The 16,518-nt window shown below is 25.3% G+C and overlaps 1 protein-coding gene across 1 annotated transcript; it reads right to left on the reverse strand.

The window, feature by feature from the left end:
* Positions 1 to 225: 225 nt before the first annotated feature.
* Positions 226 to 15,292, reverse strand: LOC145840627 (zinc finger C3HC-type protein 1-like). Its single transcript, XM_082947943.1, has 9 exons — positions 15,153 to 15,292; positions 10,936 to 11,084; positions 9,725 to 9,931; positions 9,162 to 9,309; positions 8,862 to 9,049; positions 8,285 to 8,400; positions 3,199 to 3,355; positions 2,616 to 2,702; positions 226 to 760 (listed from the first exon to the last, which is right to left on the reverse strand). The coding sequence occupies exons 2-9, from the start codon at positions 10,957 to 10,959 to the stop codon at positions 560 to 562; spliced, it is 1,128 nt and encodes a 375-aa protein (XP_082804069.1). The 5' UTR covers positions 10,960 to 11,084; positions 15,153 to 15,292; the 3' UTR covers positions 226 to 559.
* Positions 15,293 to 16,518: the final 1,226 nt, after the last annotated feature.

Here is a 16,518-nt window from a genome sequence, read left to right on the forward strand (position 1 = left end):
TTAAACCCGTCCCATGGGTCATACGTTGCTAATCTTAATGTTAAAATATTTTTTTACAGGTTTTAAGTTATTAACTTATGTCTTTTGTTAAAAAACCTAGTTAATCATTCTATAATAAAGTTAATTAAACCCACTAATCATTTTATAAATAGTTAATTAAGTTAAAATTAAATAGTTAATTTATTTAATTTAATTTTAAAATGCTTAAATTACTGCTTTAAAATTAACTTATTTATTTATAATTAGTGAAACTTTTATTTAAAAAAAAAACAAGTTCACTTATTAAATGTAAACAACATAATCATTTATCTATAGATAAAAATCTATATAATATTAATACATATATATCTTGAATCAACTTTTAAAATCAACAAAAAACCTTTGGAATTTTAAATAAAAACCATGTCTGCAATACTGCTTCTTAGACAGTTTAGAATAAAAATAAAGTATCAAAAACTAAAAGTTAGCATAAAACTCAGTTAAGACATCACACTATTTCGAAAAACCATTTTAAAAAATTTATACTAGTACTTGGAATATCATTAACTGCAAAAAAAAATCAAGATAATTTCAAGTATTTATTTTTCTTCAAATATGGAGAATCCCAGCTGCTTAACAACTTGTCGGCTCGTTCAAAAGCTTTTTGAGAATCGAGCTTCTGATTGGTTGTTTTGTTGTGTGACGTCATCAATGCACGCTTGAGTGACTTCCATCCGCATGTGGAAGTTGCGTCATCAATACCGAACTGAAGCGGGTTTTCCTGGAAAACAAAACATCATTAGTAAGTGTTATTAGTGAATATTAGAAAGTTGATTTACAGTAACCTCTCGGATCTTTACGCACTTGTGACGTTACGCACTCTCGTTTAGTTACGCATTTCAGAATTCTATAAAATTCAGAAAATAAAAACTTTCATTTTTTTAACACTGCACAAATTAGGTTTAATGAATATTTTTGAATTAAAATATGTTTTTGAATGCTAAGACACCTCTCTATATCTTTAGACTTTGTAAATTTATGTTCCTTGACTAATTGATAAACATTTAGTTATACCTCAGTATATCAGAAATTTTGTTAACAATAAGAGATTAAATCAAAATTCTGAAATAAACATGACTGTATTTAATAATAAAATAATGAGAGTTTAAAACACAAAGAAATAATACAGCAGTCTTGCCCTATATATTAATAAACACCATTTTATAATTGTAAACAAATGCTTAATTATAAATTGAATTTGCTAAGTAGAAAAGAATATAAATGTCACATATAAATAATAGTAATTTCTACTTATTATTAAAATAGTAAAACTATTTCTACTCGTATTATTATTTTTTAGAACTTCAAATCCTTTTTTTTAATATATGCGTAATTTTATCTATTGTTTTCATATTTATAAATTAAGTAAACAAATAGTTAAAAGTGGGAAAGTGCCCAGTCTGCTTTTAATTAGAAGCAATATTAAAAATCAGCCATTATAGTGAGTATATTTGGTACCTCTCGTTTCTTTACGATCTCTCATATCTTTACGCACTTTTTCTGTGGACACAATGTGCGTAAATAAGCGAGAGGTTACTGTACTTCAAACTCAATAAACTACATGGCAGAATAAACAAGCTTATGAGATATGAAGCCAAAAGTTCAGGTATATTTTTGTTGATTTGACATTTTGGTTAGTTGAAAGTTTTGTTTCAGGCAAATATGTTCAAAATAAGCAAGCTTAGTATAAGCAATAAGTGTACATGGAAGTTTTACATGAAAAATCTACCCAATATCTATTTTAACAGTTTATAACTAACAAACTATTACTACAAACGATAAATAAAAATCTCCCTAAAGACATTTAGGTCGAGAACTTTAAATTTTTAATTTAAAATAAGTTATAATACTATAAAAATTTACATAAAAAATACGCATTGAACTGCGATTGCAAATTTTTTGTTGCAAGCTTTAATATAAAAGTGATGTAATTTCGTATGACTTTTCTAAATTAAACCTAAATTTGCTATACATTAGTTTAGTACATGCTAATAACAGGGTTGCCACTCGTTTTTTAAAATTTTTTTCCAGGTTTTTTCAAATTTCTTCCAGGTTTTTAAAAGAACACATTTTTGGGTCTATTTTTAGTTTAAAGTTAAATTTAAAGTAAGAAACTGTGTTAAATAGTATAAAAAGATTGAAAAGATACTGTTCAGCTACTTAAAATGTGTTTTTTAAGTAAAAAAATTTTTGTTGATGACAAATTTTTTTTTTCTATATGATAATTTTTTGGGTCAAACCGAAATTTTACTACTGAACATGTTAAAATTCTTAAAAATTCCAGGTTTTTTCAGGTTTTTTTTACCTAAATAGTCAAATTTCAGGTTTTTCCAGGATTCCAGGTAATGTGGCAACCCTGTAATAAATACAAAAACTTTGGTGCCCAAATTACTTTTATTTATATTTCGCTGTTAAATGTATGCATTTGGTGATATCAATATAGAAATATTAATAGTTTTGATTATAAAAAAACATGTAAACTTTTAAATTTCTGAATGAATCAAAGCCAATAAAACTTAACTTGTTTAATATAATCTATACATACTATAACAACTAAGCAAACTAATAAAACTTACAAACAAGTTGTTGATATTCATGTTACAAATCCAAGGTGACCATATGTAGTGCTCATCAAGCGGGTGAAATAATCTCGTCTCTACTTGCTGTTAAATATTAATTATTAGTCAATTTTGTGGATTTCATTAAGAATTTAAGTTAATTAGACCAGCTTGTTTGCTTTTAGTATGAAAAAGATATTATAGATAATGTTATAGATTAAAAGAAAATATTTAATAATTTTTTGTAAATAAGGTATAACAATGTTGTCAATCACTTCATTAGTTGTACTAACATCTTTTTAGATAACTTACGTTTTGAAACTGCTGTGCAGTTTTAAAAGTATTTTATATCTTATTTTTTTAAAATATAACATAAGCTGTCGATAAGTATTTAGTCAGCTTTAGAAAGTTTTGTTTAATATTTTTACTATTTCTCAACAAAATTATTCTTGTAAAATGTTTAACCAAATAATCAGTTTCTAATTTGACTCTACATTCAAAGCTAATAATTTTAAACCTTTAATAAATCTATTAAAAATATTTTAATTGTTTGCTTTAAGGTTAAGAAAAGTTACTAATGCTTGATCTTAAAACTTCAAACCTTTTTATCATCACTTTCCTTCCCACCGGATCTTCTCTTTCCTCTTCTTGGTTTCGGTGATTTGCCAACATTTTTACTTTCAATCGAGGTAATTCCCCACAAACCAATATTCTGCATGGTCAGTTTGCAAGTGAGCATTTCAACTAGTTCGTTTTCACTGTTGAATATAATAAAATATTACTAAATAAATATTAAATAATAATTTGCATTTCAACTAGTTCGTTTTCACTGTTGAATATAATAAAATATTACTAAATAAATATTAAATAATAATTTGCATTTCAACTAGTTCGTTTTCACTGTTGAATATAATAAAATATTACTAAATAAATATTAAATAATAACTTTCATTTCAACTAGTTCGTTTTCACTGTTGAATATAATAAAATATTACTAAATAAATATTAAATAATAATTTGCATTTCAACTAGTTCGTTTTCACTGTTGAATATAATAAAATATTACTAAATAAATATTAAATAATAACTTTCATTTCAACTAGTTCGTTTTCACTGTTGAATATAATAAAATATTACTAAATAAATATTAAATAATAATTTGCATTTCAACTAGTTCGTTTTCACTGTTGAATATAATAAAATATTACTAAATAAATATTAAATAATAACTTTCATTTCGACTAGTTCGTTTTCACTGTTGAATATAATAAAATATTACTAAATAAATATTAAATAATAATTTTCATTTCGACTAGTTCGTTTTCACTGTTGAATATAATAAAATATTACTAAATAAATATTAAATAACAACTTTCATTTCGACTAGTTCGTTTTCACTGTTGAATATAATAAAATATTACTAAATAAATATTAAATAATAACTTTCATTTCGACTAGTTCGTTTTCACTGTTGAACATAATAAAATATTACTAAATAAATATTAAATAATAACTTTCATTTCGACTAGTTCGTTTTCACTGTTGAACATAATAAAATATTACTAAATAAATAATATCATAACACTAATCAATCATAAAATAATAGTTTGCATTTCAACTAGTTGGTTTACACTGTTAAATAGTAAAATTGGAATATAGTGCTCAGAATAGATAGTTAATTTGAAAAACACTTTCAAATAGAAAAAAATTGACAAACGCGTTTTATCTTTTCTAATTTTTAAAGATGACATTTATTCATTTGCAAGTAAATGAATTTTTATAGGAAAAGTAAGATTACATAAGTCAGCTTAAAATTAGAAAAATAATACCTGATCAGTTTTAGAGAGCTAAAAAAACATTACAATAAGCAAAACACTATCATAACTCTATGTAAGCATGTATGAAGCATTTTAATTCTTCAGCAGGCAAGCATTATGAAAAAACAAATAAGTAGTATGTGTTTTTATTTATATAAGAAAGTAGAGCAAACTGTTCGCGCTCCTTTTAACTGTTGACTAATAGACACCAAATACATTTTTCAGTGTTAAACTTCATAATAAACAAGTATCTAAGACAATAGTTTGAGGGAATATACACATCACGTCACTAACTAGTTTTCTTGCATTTCGCAGTTACTACTTAAATAAAAATAAACTAGAGAGCTTTCATATAAACAAATATAATATTTGTTATAAATTTAAAAGATCAACGTAGTTTGATAATTTCAGCTAAAAGAAATTTTTAAAATAAAGTTTAAAAAATAAAGTAACATTAAAGATTATTGACGACCATAAAAAAAGAGAAAAAAAAAACATTTTACTTGGCATTAACTAAATATGTGGTACAAAAATATGTGTCTTTTGTTTGACCTTAAACATATATAATCTATATTTAAAGTTTAAATAAACTAAAGTGAAATGAGTGAGTGACATAATATATCACAATTATAGTGAAAAAACCTTAATAAGACAGGTAAGCATTATTAGTGTTAATTTAAACAAACATATTTCCCAACTGTATACTTAATTTAAATTGTTTAGCAAGCAACCAGTAGTGTAGTTTTATTTAATTTAAACGAGTTAAGATTGGTGCGAGCATATTTCACTCGTTAAATTTAAATTTGTTACTGAAATGGATCCACTACGGTCTAACGGTGGTCTAAAATATTAATATCAATTTGATACAAAGGCTTGCTGTAATACACATATGACGTCACTAAACAAGTTTGGTGCTAAAATGAAATCAGACAATCTTGCTGCTTTCAAAAAAAAAATATATTGAACAAAATGAACAAAACACAGACGTCGTTTGATTAGAAAAACTAATGAATTTAAAATATTGTTTAATGTTAACTACGTAAAGTTAAAAAAATATACAAAGTATTGACCTTTGACAACAAACTTTTGCTTTAAAATATATTTTACTTGGTATTAGCTTGTTCTACGTAATACTAAAGTAGTAACGATTTGCTTATTTTTATAGAATGGGATTATATACATTAAAAACCGAATTTGTTTAACCTTCTAAAAAATTATTTAACTTAGAACAGTACCAGTAACTGTAGAAAAAACAATAACATCGAGTTTTAGATAGAAATTAAAAAATAAATCAAAAGTAAAGGGTTACCAAATGTTTTTGGCAAATTTTCTCCAGTTTTTCAAAATTTCTTCCAGATTTTTAAAAAAAGATATTTTAGGATATATTTTCATTATAAATTAGTTTTAAGGTAAAAAAATTGTGTTAAATAGTATAACAACATTGAAAAGATATGTTAAAGCTTCTTTAAATGTATTTCTTAAGAAAAAAAAATTATGATGACAAGTTTTTTATCTATACGATAGACTTTTGTGATCAAAGTATTACTGCTTAACATTTAAAAATTGCTTAAAATTACAAGTTTTAAGATTTTTGTTCAAAATCCAAGGTTTTTTAATAATTTTAGCCTAAATTTTCAAATTCCACGTTTTGTCAGGACTCCAGGATTTTTGACAACCGTGTAAGTAGAATTAAATAAAGTACTAATTAAGCATATAAAAACTTTCAATAACTTGTTGCTTATTTTATTTGATTTTCACAAACACTATGCATGTAAATTGTCAAATAAAAAGAAAAATTTTAAAACTGAAAAGTTTACCTTTATTATATTGTTCTAAATGAGATCAAAAGTTTAAATAAGTTGTTAAGTCGAAAAAAATCCAAATTAAAGACGTTATTTAAAATTTTAAAACAAAAACTTAGTATCATCACTAATTACACCTAAAACGATAATAAAAAACACTTATAGGTCAGGTAAGCGTTGTATAACCTAATTGGAACTTAAAACATTTTCTAATTATATGTATTTTAAGATTGAGGCGTTTAGCATTATAAAGTAGTGAGGCTTTGATAATTAAAGGTCACTTAAGGCAGTTTTGGAATACTACGAGTCTTTAGCTCGTTAAAATTACTACGTGAAGGTTGCAAAAACAATGTGTTACATGATGGATTTTATATATAGTACTAATTTAATGAAAAATGTTGTGGTAATATGTACATGACGTCACCAAACAGTTTTCGAGTTAAAACGAAATTAGAATATCTTCGAGTTTTTACATAGATAAGTAAAATAAACTTTGAATGAAACCGAAATACAGACGTGTTTGATTAAAAAGGCTAAAAGGTATTTTCATTAAACTAGGAATAGTTTTATAACATCAAATATATTGAATTTAAGGCAAACATTGAGATATAAATATCTATTTTGCTAATTAATATTGGTTTCTACTAACTACACATATTTAAACATATTCTATTAAAAACAACTTAAGCTGAATCTTTTTCAACTTATAATAAACTTGTTTGGCCTTGAAAAGTATTGGATTTACATCAAAAAACTAAGTATCAGTATTAGTTTTATGTTTCACATAAAAGTATAAAAATAAAAAGCATAACTATAACTTTTCAAGAACCAAACTTCTAAATACTTTATTAACTACTGCTTAATAATATACTCTTTGATGTTCAAAAACATTATGCTTGTAAATTGTTAAATAAAAAACAATCATTATTAAATAAAAAAATTAAGATTTGTAAAAAATATAAATAATATAAAGAATACACATAAATTTAACATTTAAAAAATGGCGGCTCTCAAGCAAAAATTTTTATATAAAGTTTCTCTTAATATTTTCTACAAACAAAAGATAAAAATATTTTTAGCATTCAACAAAGTACAAACATGAAGTAAAATAATATACATATTTACGCATCACTAACAACAAATGTATAAAACTATCTACAATTAAGCCGATTTTGACATTTTTTATTTTAATTTTTGACTAACTAAAACTACTTAAAAAATAAAAAAAAAACATAATTTTTACTTTACCAAGTATATAAGTCAAAAAGCTAATGTTTTAGTACTAAACACAATTCAAAAGGCAAAAATTAAAGTAAAAAATAAAATTATAATTTGTTTTGCTTCAAGCACGAATATATACGAAAACATTTGACTTAGCTTTGAATTGAAAAGTTGTTTTTTATATTCAATACAACTAAAAAAAGACCGTACAATTGATAAAACATATAGCTTTTTAATATGTAAACGTTTTACAATAATAAGCACAACTAGATATTTTTTAACTTATATATAAAAAAAACTAAAATGAGAATAATAAACACGTTTAATGCTACTTTTTTTATTTGTTCACATACGAGTAAAATACTTGCATGATGTAACAAGTTGTTAGGTATCAAAAAAGTATAAATTATATATATTATATATTATATTTGTATGAAATGAAATTATTATGAATGCGATTAAACTATTAACTATAATCGTATCTGCCTACATCATTGCAAGGCGTAGTTTTGATATTTACAGAGTTTTTATTCAACTTACGTTATTTTTATAATTTGTCTTTTATGAAAGGTAGGTAAAAATTGACTAAATCCTAAACTCACACTGAGTTTAGGATTCTTTGTATTGTTTGATTAAATATTTAATAAAGACAGTCGTGATAGCAGAACAACTACGTCACTACGCTATTTACGCGCACAAATTTTGTGAAAGAAGTTATTGAAAAAAGAATTTCTTAAATTTTAATAACAGATACATTACAAAAAAAAAACGATTTTTTCAGATTTAATCACTACCAGTGTTAAGCATTCATATAAACTAGCAAAAAACATATAAAAAAACGACCAACCTTTTCTCCCACCCGCACATGGCGAGCACCACCGCTGACACAATGACGTCATCGGAATTCACGTCATCAATTTTCACGGTCGAGTGAATTTGTATAACTTCATCCCTGCTCACCTCCTGGTTAATGATAGTAAAGTTTAGACGTTTCAAAAATAAAAATAATCACTCGCTGCGGTGAAAATTCAAGCTAAGATGCTTTCAAGTTTAACATTCAACATTTTTTATTTATTTAAATAGGATTAAACATTACATAACAGTAGCGCACAAACTTATTGGGATTTTCTTTGGGTTAAATTAGTAATTTTCGTGTAAGAAACAGTTAGACAAAACGTTAATAGACAGACGTAGAGTACTTGTTACAGAAAACAGATTTACCTTTCAAGTGTCTTTTTTATTAAATTTACATATGTTGCTCTGTTTTATCTACAGAGTATAACAGACTTTAAACAAGTAACAACATCTTAAAATCAATATTTGCTAAAAATAAACCTAATAACTTGTTTGGAAATTAGCAAAATTAAAAAAAAAGCACAAAACTAATACAAACAGCTTAAAAAAAGCAGACTAAGAAAACTGACAATTTGTTTGAGAACTTCATCGCTGATGTGAGGCAGCTTGTCGCCCAACTGAACAAGGGAATTTACCCTGGATTGAAACTGATCGCCATCCTGAACATTAGTGGGCGCCACGTGAGCGTTAACCCACGCGCACATTTTACTTTTCTTGCCCCTGATGTTTTCCACGCACTTCAGCACCTCTGATGCGTCTGTTGAAGAAATTTGTAAAAACAGATAATTTAACGTAAACTGTTTTTTGTTACATCAAATTTATGATTCTGAAAACATAGTTATATGTAGTTTAATTAAACTAAAACAAACAGTTCTCAGAGCCGCTCCAGGGAAGGTCAACAACGAACATTTTATTGCAGCTTGCGCACATGACTACGTCTTCCTTCAGCAAGTACCAACCGTAAGATGCCATCACGTATGGCGATAAACACAACGGTTTTCCGAACCACTCGCTCGCCTGTTATGACGTAATAATAGTTTATTGTGAGTAGTATTAGTGTTAATTGTTACATCACGTATGGCGATAAACACAATTGTTTGCCGAACCACTCGCTTGCCTGTTGATTACTAAAGTATTTAAAATGTGAAGCTTGTCAGCACTTTAAGCTTTTGATGTAGTATTTTAGTAGCGCTAGTAGTGAGATAAGTCATAATGATGTTAGTGTTAGAGGTGGTATATCAACTATAACTTTTATCAGCACTCAAACTAATAGTTTTAATGAATACTAAGATAGAGGTAGCTTAAACAGAGAAACTTTTAATAACAATTTAGATAAACATGATAAAAAAAAAAGTTAAAATGGTTGAACTCAGTATTTAAGCAAACAAATTAATATGTTTAAAAAATAAGACTTCATATTCAGTCAACTAACAGTGAAGGTCTTGAGTCTCTTGTAGAAATCCTCAAGTGACCTGCTGTTCATCTTATCACTTGATGGCGATGAAGAGTCGTCAACATTTTCATCACTTCCAACCAGCTTCCTTTTTCGACTTACTTGTTTTGAATCGGGGGATTTTTTCGGGGAGGTGATGGTGGAAATGATGGTGGCGAATTTCTCCTTCACTTCATTCACCACCATCTGTACGGATAATAAAAAAACTTATTATTTTAATTGTTTTTTTTTTTACAAAACTTTTTTGTAACTTATATTACTATCAAAGAGCTCGTTAGTAATTAAATAAACTAAAAAATGAATTTTTTGTTTATAGTTTCAATTGTTTACAGTTATTAACAGTTGTTTATAGTTTAAAGTTTCAATAACTTTTATAGTTTTTACATTAAACTAAATATTAATTTTAGACAAGTTACTTTAATATATAAAACAACATCTAATTGTTGAGATAAATAAAGTAAAAAGTGTTTTTAATTATGTGAAACAATATAAATTGTTAAAGTTAAACTGTAGTCTTAACTTTTATAAAACACTTAAGGCCTAACAAAAGGCCTATTTTCATATGGTTTAATTAGAAGACTTAAAATAAAATATAATCATATATAACACAAATATGGTAATTATAAAGTCTAATGAGAAAAAGAAAAATGTTCCATTTAAGTAGTTTAGGAAAATGTGTCCTTAAATGAAAACAATAAATGAACAATCTTTTTTTACAACAATATGAGGTAAAACTCAGGTATAACAACTGATATAAAACTTATATCAAATTAGATAATCAAATATATATTGTTAGTAGCAATTATAAGTATATTTCTGCAAAATACTAATACCTTTCAATTCAGACAATAACTTATTATAGTTAGATATATTAACTTCAAGTGATTTTAATTATTCTTTTTGCTAAGCTAATTTTAAGTATCATTTGATACTGAATTCCTTAAGAAACATTTCATACTTAATCATATACAAACAGTGAAAACTAAACTTCTCTTTGAAAAACTATTTTTAGTTATATTAAAACAAACACCGAATCTATAAAATAAAAAGTAACTTCAAAAACGGATTGTTAAACTAGTTTTAAAAGAATAAAGTTTTAAAGAACATTACTTTTGTTTTTAAACTATTAACCTACAAAAAACTTTCTAGTTGTTTATACACTAACAATTTTAAAACAATTATCCCTATACCTTTACAGGCCGTGGAGATGCCATTTTATTCAAACTTTTCAACAATGTCTTCAATTGAGCGCAGGTATGGATAAACTTCTTTGTGCAAATTCAATATCTGACCCAAGTTGCTGTCTTCGGTGGCAATGTAGGATATTATCAAGTGCTTTCTGTTTATATTAATTATTAAAACATTAATATTTAAGGTGAAATAAGGTATTCTTACTTAATTTCTTGATATTATTGATATTATGTTATTTTTGTGAATTATTAGAATTATTGAATACTAGAATGTATGATACTACAATAAGTGGGAAGAGTAGTCACTTTTGCACAAGATTTAGGGTCAGTTTAAGGTTAGGGACAGGATTAACTGTTAGAGTAACAGATAGGGTCAGGTCCCTTTGTGCAAAAAGGACATCAACCGATAAAGTATTTTTTATGATCGTTTTTTAAATAAAATAATGACAATTCATTTTAAATTAGCGATCTTTTTAAAGGTAGTAGTTACTTAATATTGTTTTTCAAATTCAAAGTATTTTTGATATAAGTAAATTATAAGTCTAGGACTTCAGTAGGTATGTTTGGAAAGACAAAAACAGTGAAAAGTACTACATATTTTTAATTAAACTTTTTAAACAACCCTTTTTCAAACTTTCTTAATCTTAAAAAAAATTATACTGCAGGTTTACTATTTCCTTCATAAGTTTTGTGTATTATTAATAACAACTTTTGTATGTTGTACTTACAAGATAGTTAAACTTTTAAATTTTGAGATGCTACAACACTTATATTTTCTTGCTGAATTTTCAAAAAACTGACAACTTTAGTTTTCTAGCAAAAAAAAAACAAGGATTAAATGAATATGCTCTTTCAAACTTAGAAAAAAATAGCAGGGTGGCCTGTACAATAATTTAATATAAATTTCTTCAAAAGTTTTAATGAACAAGTTTTCTTGTCCTTTTAAGTAGAAACTTAAGTTTGAGTAAACAAATATTTTTAACTATATAAAACTACTAAAATGATTGCTCTACAACTTTTCTCATTATAAATTTAACCATAAAAACACTTAAACTTTTCGTCTTATGTAACAGTTGTTTCTTATTTAGGGTGCCTGACTATTCAAATTTGGACAGTTCATTTCTAATAATCAAATTCTAAAAAAAAATTAGAGGCCACGACTAAACAAGTGTATATTTGGCAAATATAAAAAATACATACGTAGGTCATATAAATATCTCAAGCCATTTTTTTCTTTTAGCAAAACATTAAATATTTTTTTGAGATATGACTTAAATGAAGTAAAAAACATAGATATTTTTAGTAATTTTAAAATATCTTTAAATATTTAAAGTTTTTCAAGAAAATAAAAAATGGCTTGTAGATTTTAATAAGTTCTATATACATATTTTTTTCATTCAAATTTATACTAATTTTTGAGATTCAGTCTTTTAATTTTTTTATAAGAACTTGAATTGTTGGATTTTGAGTTGTCTGAATTTGAATTGTCATGTAACCCTTAATTAATCTAAAATTGAGAATTTTCTAATAGAAACATTGTTCAAAATACAAGTCTATTCCAGGTTTTTTTGTAATTTTTGTTTAAAATTTAAGACTATTCCAGGTATTTCCAAGTTTACAGGCAAAATGGTCTCCCTGAAAAATGCATAAAGAATATTTCCTTTCAATATATTTGTGTTGGAAAACTTAAAAACTTTGTCACCTTGTTTCAAAAGACATATTTATAAATTTTGTTATATAACAAATATTTTAGAATTTATACTTCAATTTATATAACTAGTTTGTTTTTAAGTACTTTCCCTTAATAGCCCTAAGTGCTTTTTTATCTACTTAAATAAAATTATAAGTTTATAATCAAATTAAATAATCTTAAAACTTAAAGTTTAAAGTACAAAAGTTTATTTTTTTGTATTTGTGAGAGATCAAGTGGTTAGTACTTTTTAAGGAAAAAAAATATTGAATGATTTTCAAGTAGCATATTCTACATTTATTTTATGGGTATTTATTATAAAAGTGAATGATCATGAACTAGCCTATTTAACATGTATTTCATAGGTATACATTACAAAATTGAATGATTATGAACTTCTCTGTTTTACTTGTATTTTATGGCTAAAATTACTAAAGTGAATGACTGTTTTATAAAGTAATATAAACATGATAATAGAAAATTATTTAATTCAATAATTTTTTTTGCATCAAAACTGGTTTAGGCATACCATTGACTAAGTTTTAAAAAAATTGTTCACAATTATAGTAAAAAAAATCAATAACCCATATAGTAAGTTAGGTTATTTTAAGATTATTAACTCATTTTACAAGGTTGCCCCTCTTAAAGTCTAAAACTATCCTGAGTGTTCAAAAACTGTCCTGAGTGACATTAAACTATCCGGAGTTTTTAAAAATCCTTTAAAAAATATACACCTCCGGCACAAAATTATATACCTTATGCTTATTTTCTATTTAAATAAAAAAAAATTGTTTATAAATATGCATCTACATTTAGTTTATAAGTAGGTAAATTTATATAAAATAATAACTTACAGGGTTGCCAAAATTTTTTGAGAAATTTCTTCCAGGTTTTTTTAATTTCTTTCAAGTTTTTGAAAAGTATTGGGTCTATCTTAGAGTAAAGTTAAGTTTAAGGTAAAAAACTGTGTTAAGTAGTATAAAAACATTGAAAAACACTGTAAAGCTACTTTAAGATGTTTTTTAATAAAAAAGAGCTTTAGCAATGACTAAAAAAAGTATTTATATAATAATAGATTTTTTATGTTAAATTTAACTACTTAACAAGTAAAAATTGTTAAATATTTCAGGTTCTTCCAGGTTTTGTAGTAATTTTGTTCAAAATTTCTAAAATTCAAGATTTTTCCAAGCTTTTGTAGCCTAAATTGTCTAATTCCAGGTTTTTCAATAACTCCATGTTTTTTGGCAACCCTGAACATATTAAACTAAATCAACTAAATCCCATTCAAAACTTTGAAATAAAATGTAAATAGATTTCTAGAAAATCTTGAAACTATCCTGAGTTTTTATAAAAAAACACAAAATTTATCTTTAGTTAGCATGAGATTTTAAAAAATTTAAAATGTACTGAGTTATCCTGAGTATGTGGCAACCTTTAACTTTGTGTTCTACCTACTTTCTATAAACATTCCTTCTTTTTTTCAATTTGAGAGAGCATGAAAGTTAATTTTTTTTTTTCAATAAAACAAATTTTAAATAAATATTGACTAAATGTGCAGTTAACAATAACATCAGCAAAAGTCTGCAGAGAAGAAGCCTGAACTTTTGTATGCTGTGAGACTAGCTCAAGTTTAACAAAAGGGTTGATCATACCAATTCGATCATCAGAACAAAACTGGTCTCAGTTTACAAAACGCCTGTGGTCAGATGATCAAGTTGGTATGACCAACCATTTTGTAAAAAATGCAGTTCAATCGATAATAACAGTTTACAAAATGAATGATGTACTGCTACTACTACTATGTTTAACTCTACTATAACTATTTAGTAAGAATGGTGTAAGTGTTCAATATTATTGTATAACTTTTATAATTAATAAATTGCTAATGTATAACATATAACCACATTAAAATTTCTAAGTTACATAAAATTTAACTAACAATATCTAAAAATTAAATGTTATACAGTTAGTCATTACAATTTAAAGACAAGAACAAAAAAGTTTTTTTACTGAGTTAAAAAAAAATGTGCAAATCATAATGAAAAATTATAAATGAAATAACAACAAAAAAAATTCAAATTTATAAAAACATACCAAGATAAAAAAACAGTATACTTTTACAAAGGTCAACAAATATGATAAAATTTAATAACAACTGGGTTTCCTAACTTTATTGGCAAGTTTTTTCAAGATTTTCAAAATTTCCTCCAGGTTTTTAAAAGTACTCATTTTTAGGTTTACTTATATTTTAAAGTTAAGTTTAAGGTAAACTGTATAGTACGAAAACATTAAAAAGTTACTGTTAAGGTACTAAAAATGTGTTTTTTTAATAAAAAAACTCTTGATGACAAATTTTTTTTTTTATGTGATAGATTTTTTGTGTCAAATTAACTACTGGGCATGTAAAATTGTTAAAAATTATAGTTTTTTCAAAACTTTTTAAATTCCAGGTTTTTACAGGTTTCCAGGTGTTTTGGCAACTCTGTAACAAGTGAATTCACAATAATAAAATACAAATGTAACAAACTTGCTATAGTGAACAACGGAGAGGTTGTCGTAGTTGCAACAGATGTAATTGCAGCAACCAAAACCTAGCTTTCCACAGATGTCAGAGGTTATCTGAAAGTTACTCAGGTATGCTGCAGATAATGCGAACTCGGGTGTCTCTTCTTTGATTGTCTGTAAAAAGTTTATTATTTTTTTGGATTAAGTCAAAAATTTAACATTTGCAAATGAATTTTGTCCAATTGTTTAAGACAAAGTGCACAAATTAACTGTAATATTTTTTTCTGATTTATATTTTTAATTTTTTGAATCTGTTATAGCCATAGAAGGGTTCCAACATTTTTTTTACAAAAATTAACTTTGGCTTTTATATGAAAGCTTTAAATACTAACTACAAGCCTGTTATTATAGAATTCAAAAATATCATTTAACTTTTGAGATATTTAATTTTTTGTAAAAAGTTTCTGATAAAAACGTATGGACCACAAACTTTTGAGGTCAACTTTCTCGAAATTTATAAGTTTGCTAAAAATCTATCTCCTCCTTTATTTTTCAAGCAATCTTCTTTAAATTTTCAGGAAAAGTTCCTTATATTAAAAAAAAATTGTTACTTTTGAATTCTAATAGTGTAAAAAATAAAAAATTTATCACAAAAATTTAGAAAAAAAAGTGTTTTTTCAAAAAAAAATTTTTTACAAAATATTTTTTTAATTCGAAAGTAACGTTTTTCTGTTATTGTACAAAGATTAGACTGTGAAAGTTTGAAGAAGATTGCTTGAAAAAGGTAGGAGGGATAGATTTTAAATAAAATATTGCTGTTTCACTTTTCTCTTCACATAGGGAACCTATTATGCGGCCCGACTTTGACTAGTCATATCTAAAAAAATAATTTGATTTTTTTAAAACAATTAATGGCATGGGGGGGGGCGGGGGGGGTAAACAGCCTTTTTTGGTTTTTCATCTTAATTTATATAGTTTTTACTAAGCTACAAGATGCTTTTTACAGATTTAAAAAATTCAAAAAAAATTTTGAGATATAGCCGGTCAAAGTTGGAGGCAACAATAGGTTCCTTATGGGAGGCGCAAACTAAAACGGCAAATAACTAGAAATCACTAAAAATCTATCTCCTCCTACGTTTTTTGAGATAACTACCTCAAATTTTCAGGAAATGTTCCTTGCAGTATTTAGAAAATTCTGTCAGAACAGAATTTAAAAAAAATTAAAAATAAAAATTTTATAACAAAAAAAGAAAAAAAAACTGTTTTTTTTTGTTTATTTTTTATATAGAATTTTTATTTTATATTTTTTTCAAAATTCCTTCCGATAGAATTTTCTAAATATATCAAGGAACATTTCCTGAAAGTTTGAGGTAGTTATCTCAAAAAAT

This window comes from Thalia democratica, chromosome 7 (genome assembly GCF_965202585.1).
Source record: "Thalia democratica chromosome 7, ktThaDemo2.hap1.1, whole genome shotgun sequence".
In the NCBI taxonomy this organism is placed as follows: domain Eukaryota; kingdom Metazoa; phylum Chordata; class Thaliacea; order Salpida; family Salpidae; genus Thalia; species Thalia democratica.

Excerpts from the sequence above, each read along its gene's own strand:
- LOC145840627 (XM_082947943.1), bottom strand. The coding sequence starts at position 10,959 with ATGGCATCTCCACGGCCTGTAAAG. Across the intron at positions 3,356-8,284 it reads ATGTGCGGGTGGGAGAAAAG|TGAAAACGAACTAGTTGAAA; the intron begins GTTGGTCGTTTT and ends TATATTCAACAG. Across the intron at positions 2,703-3,198 it reads AGGAAAGTGATGATAAAAAG|CAAGTAGAGACGAGATTATT; the intron begins GTTTGAAGTTTT and ends AATATTTAACAG.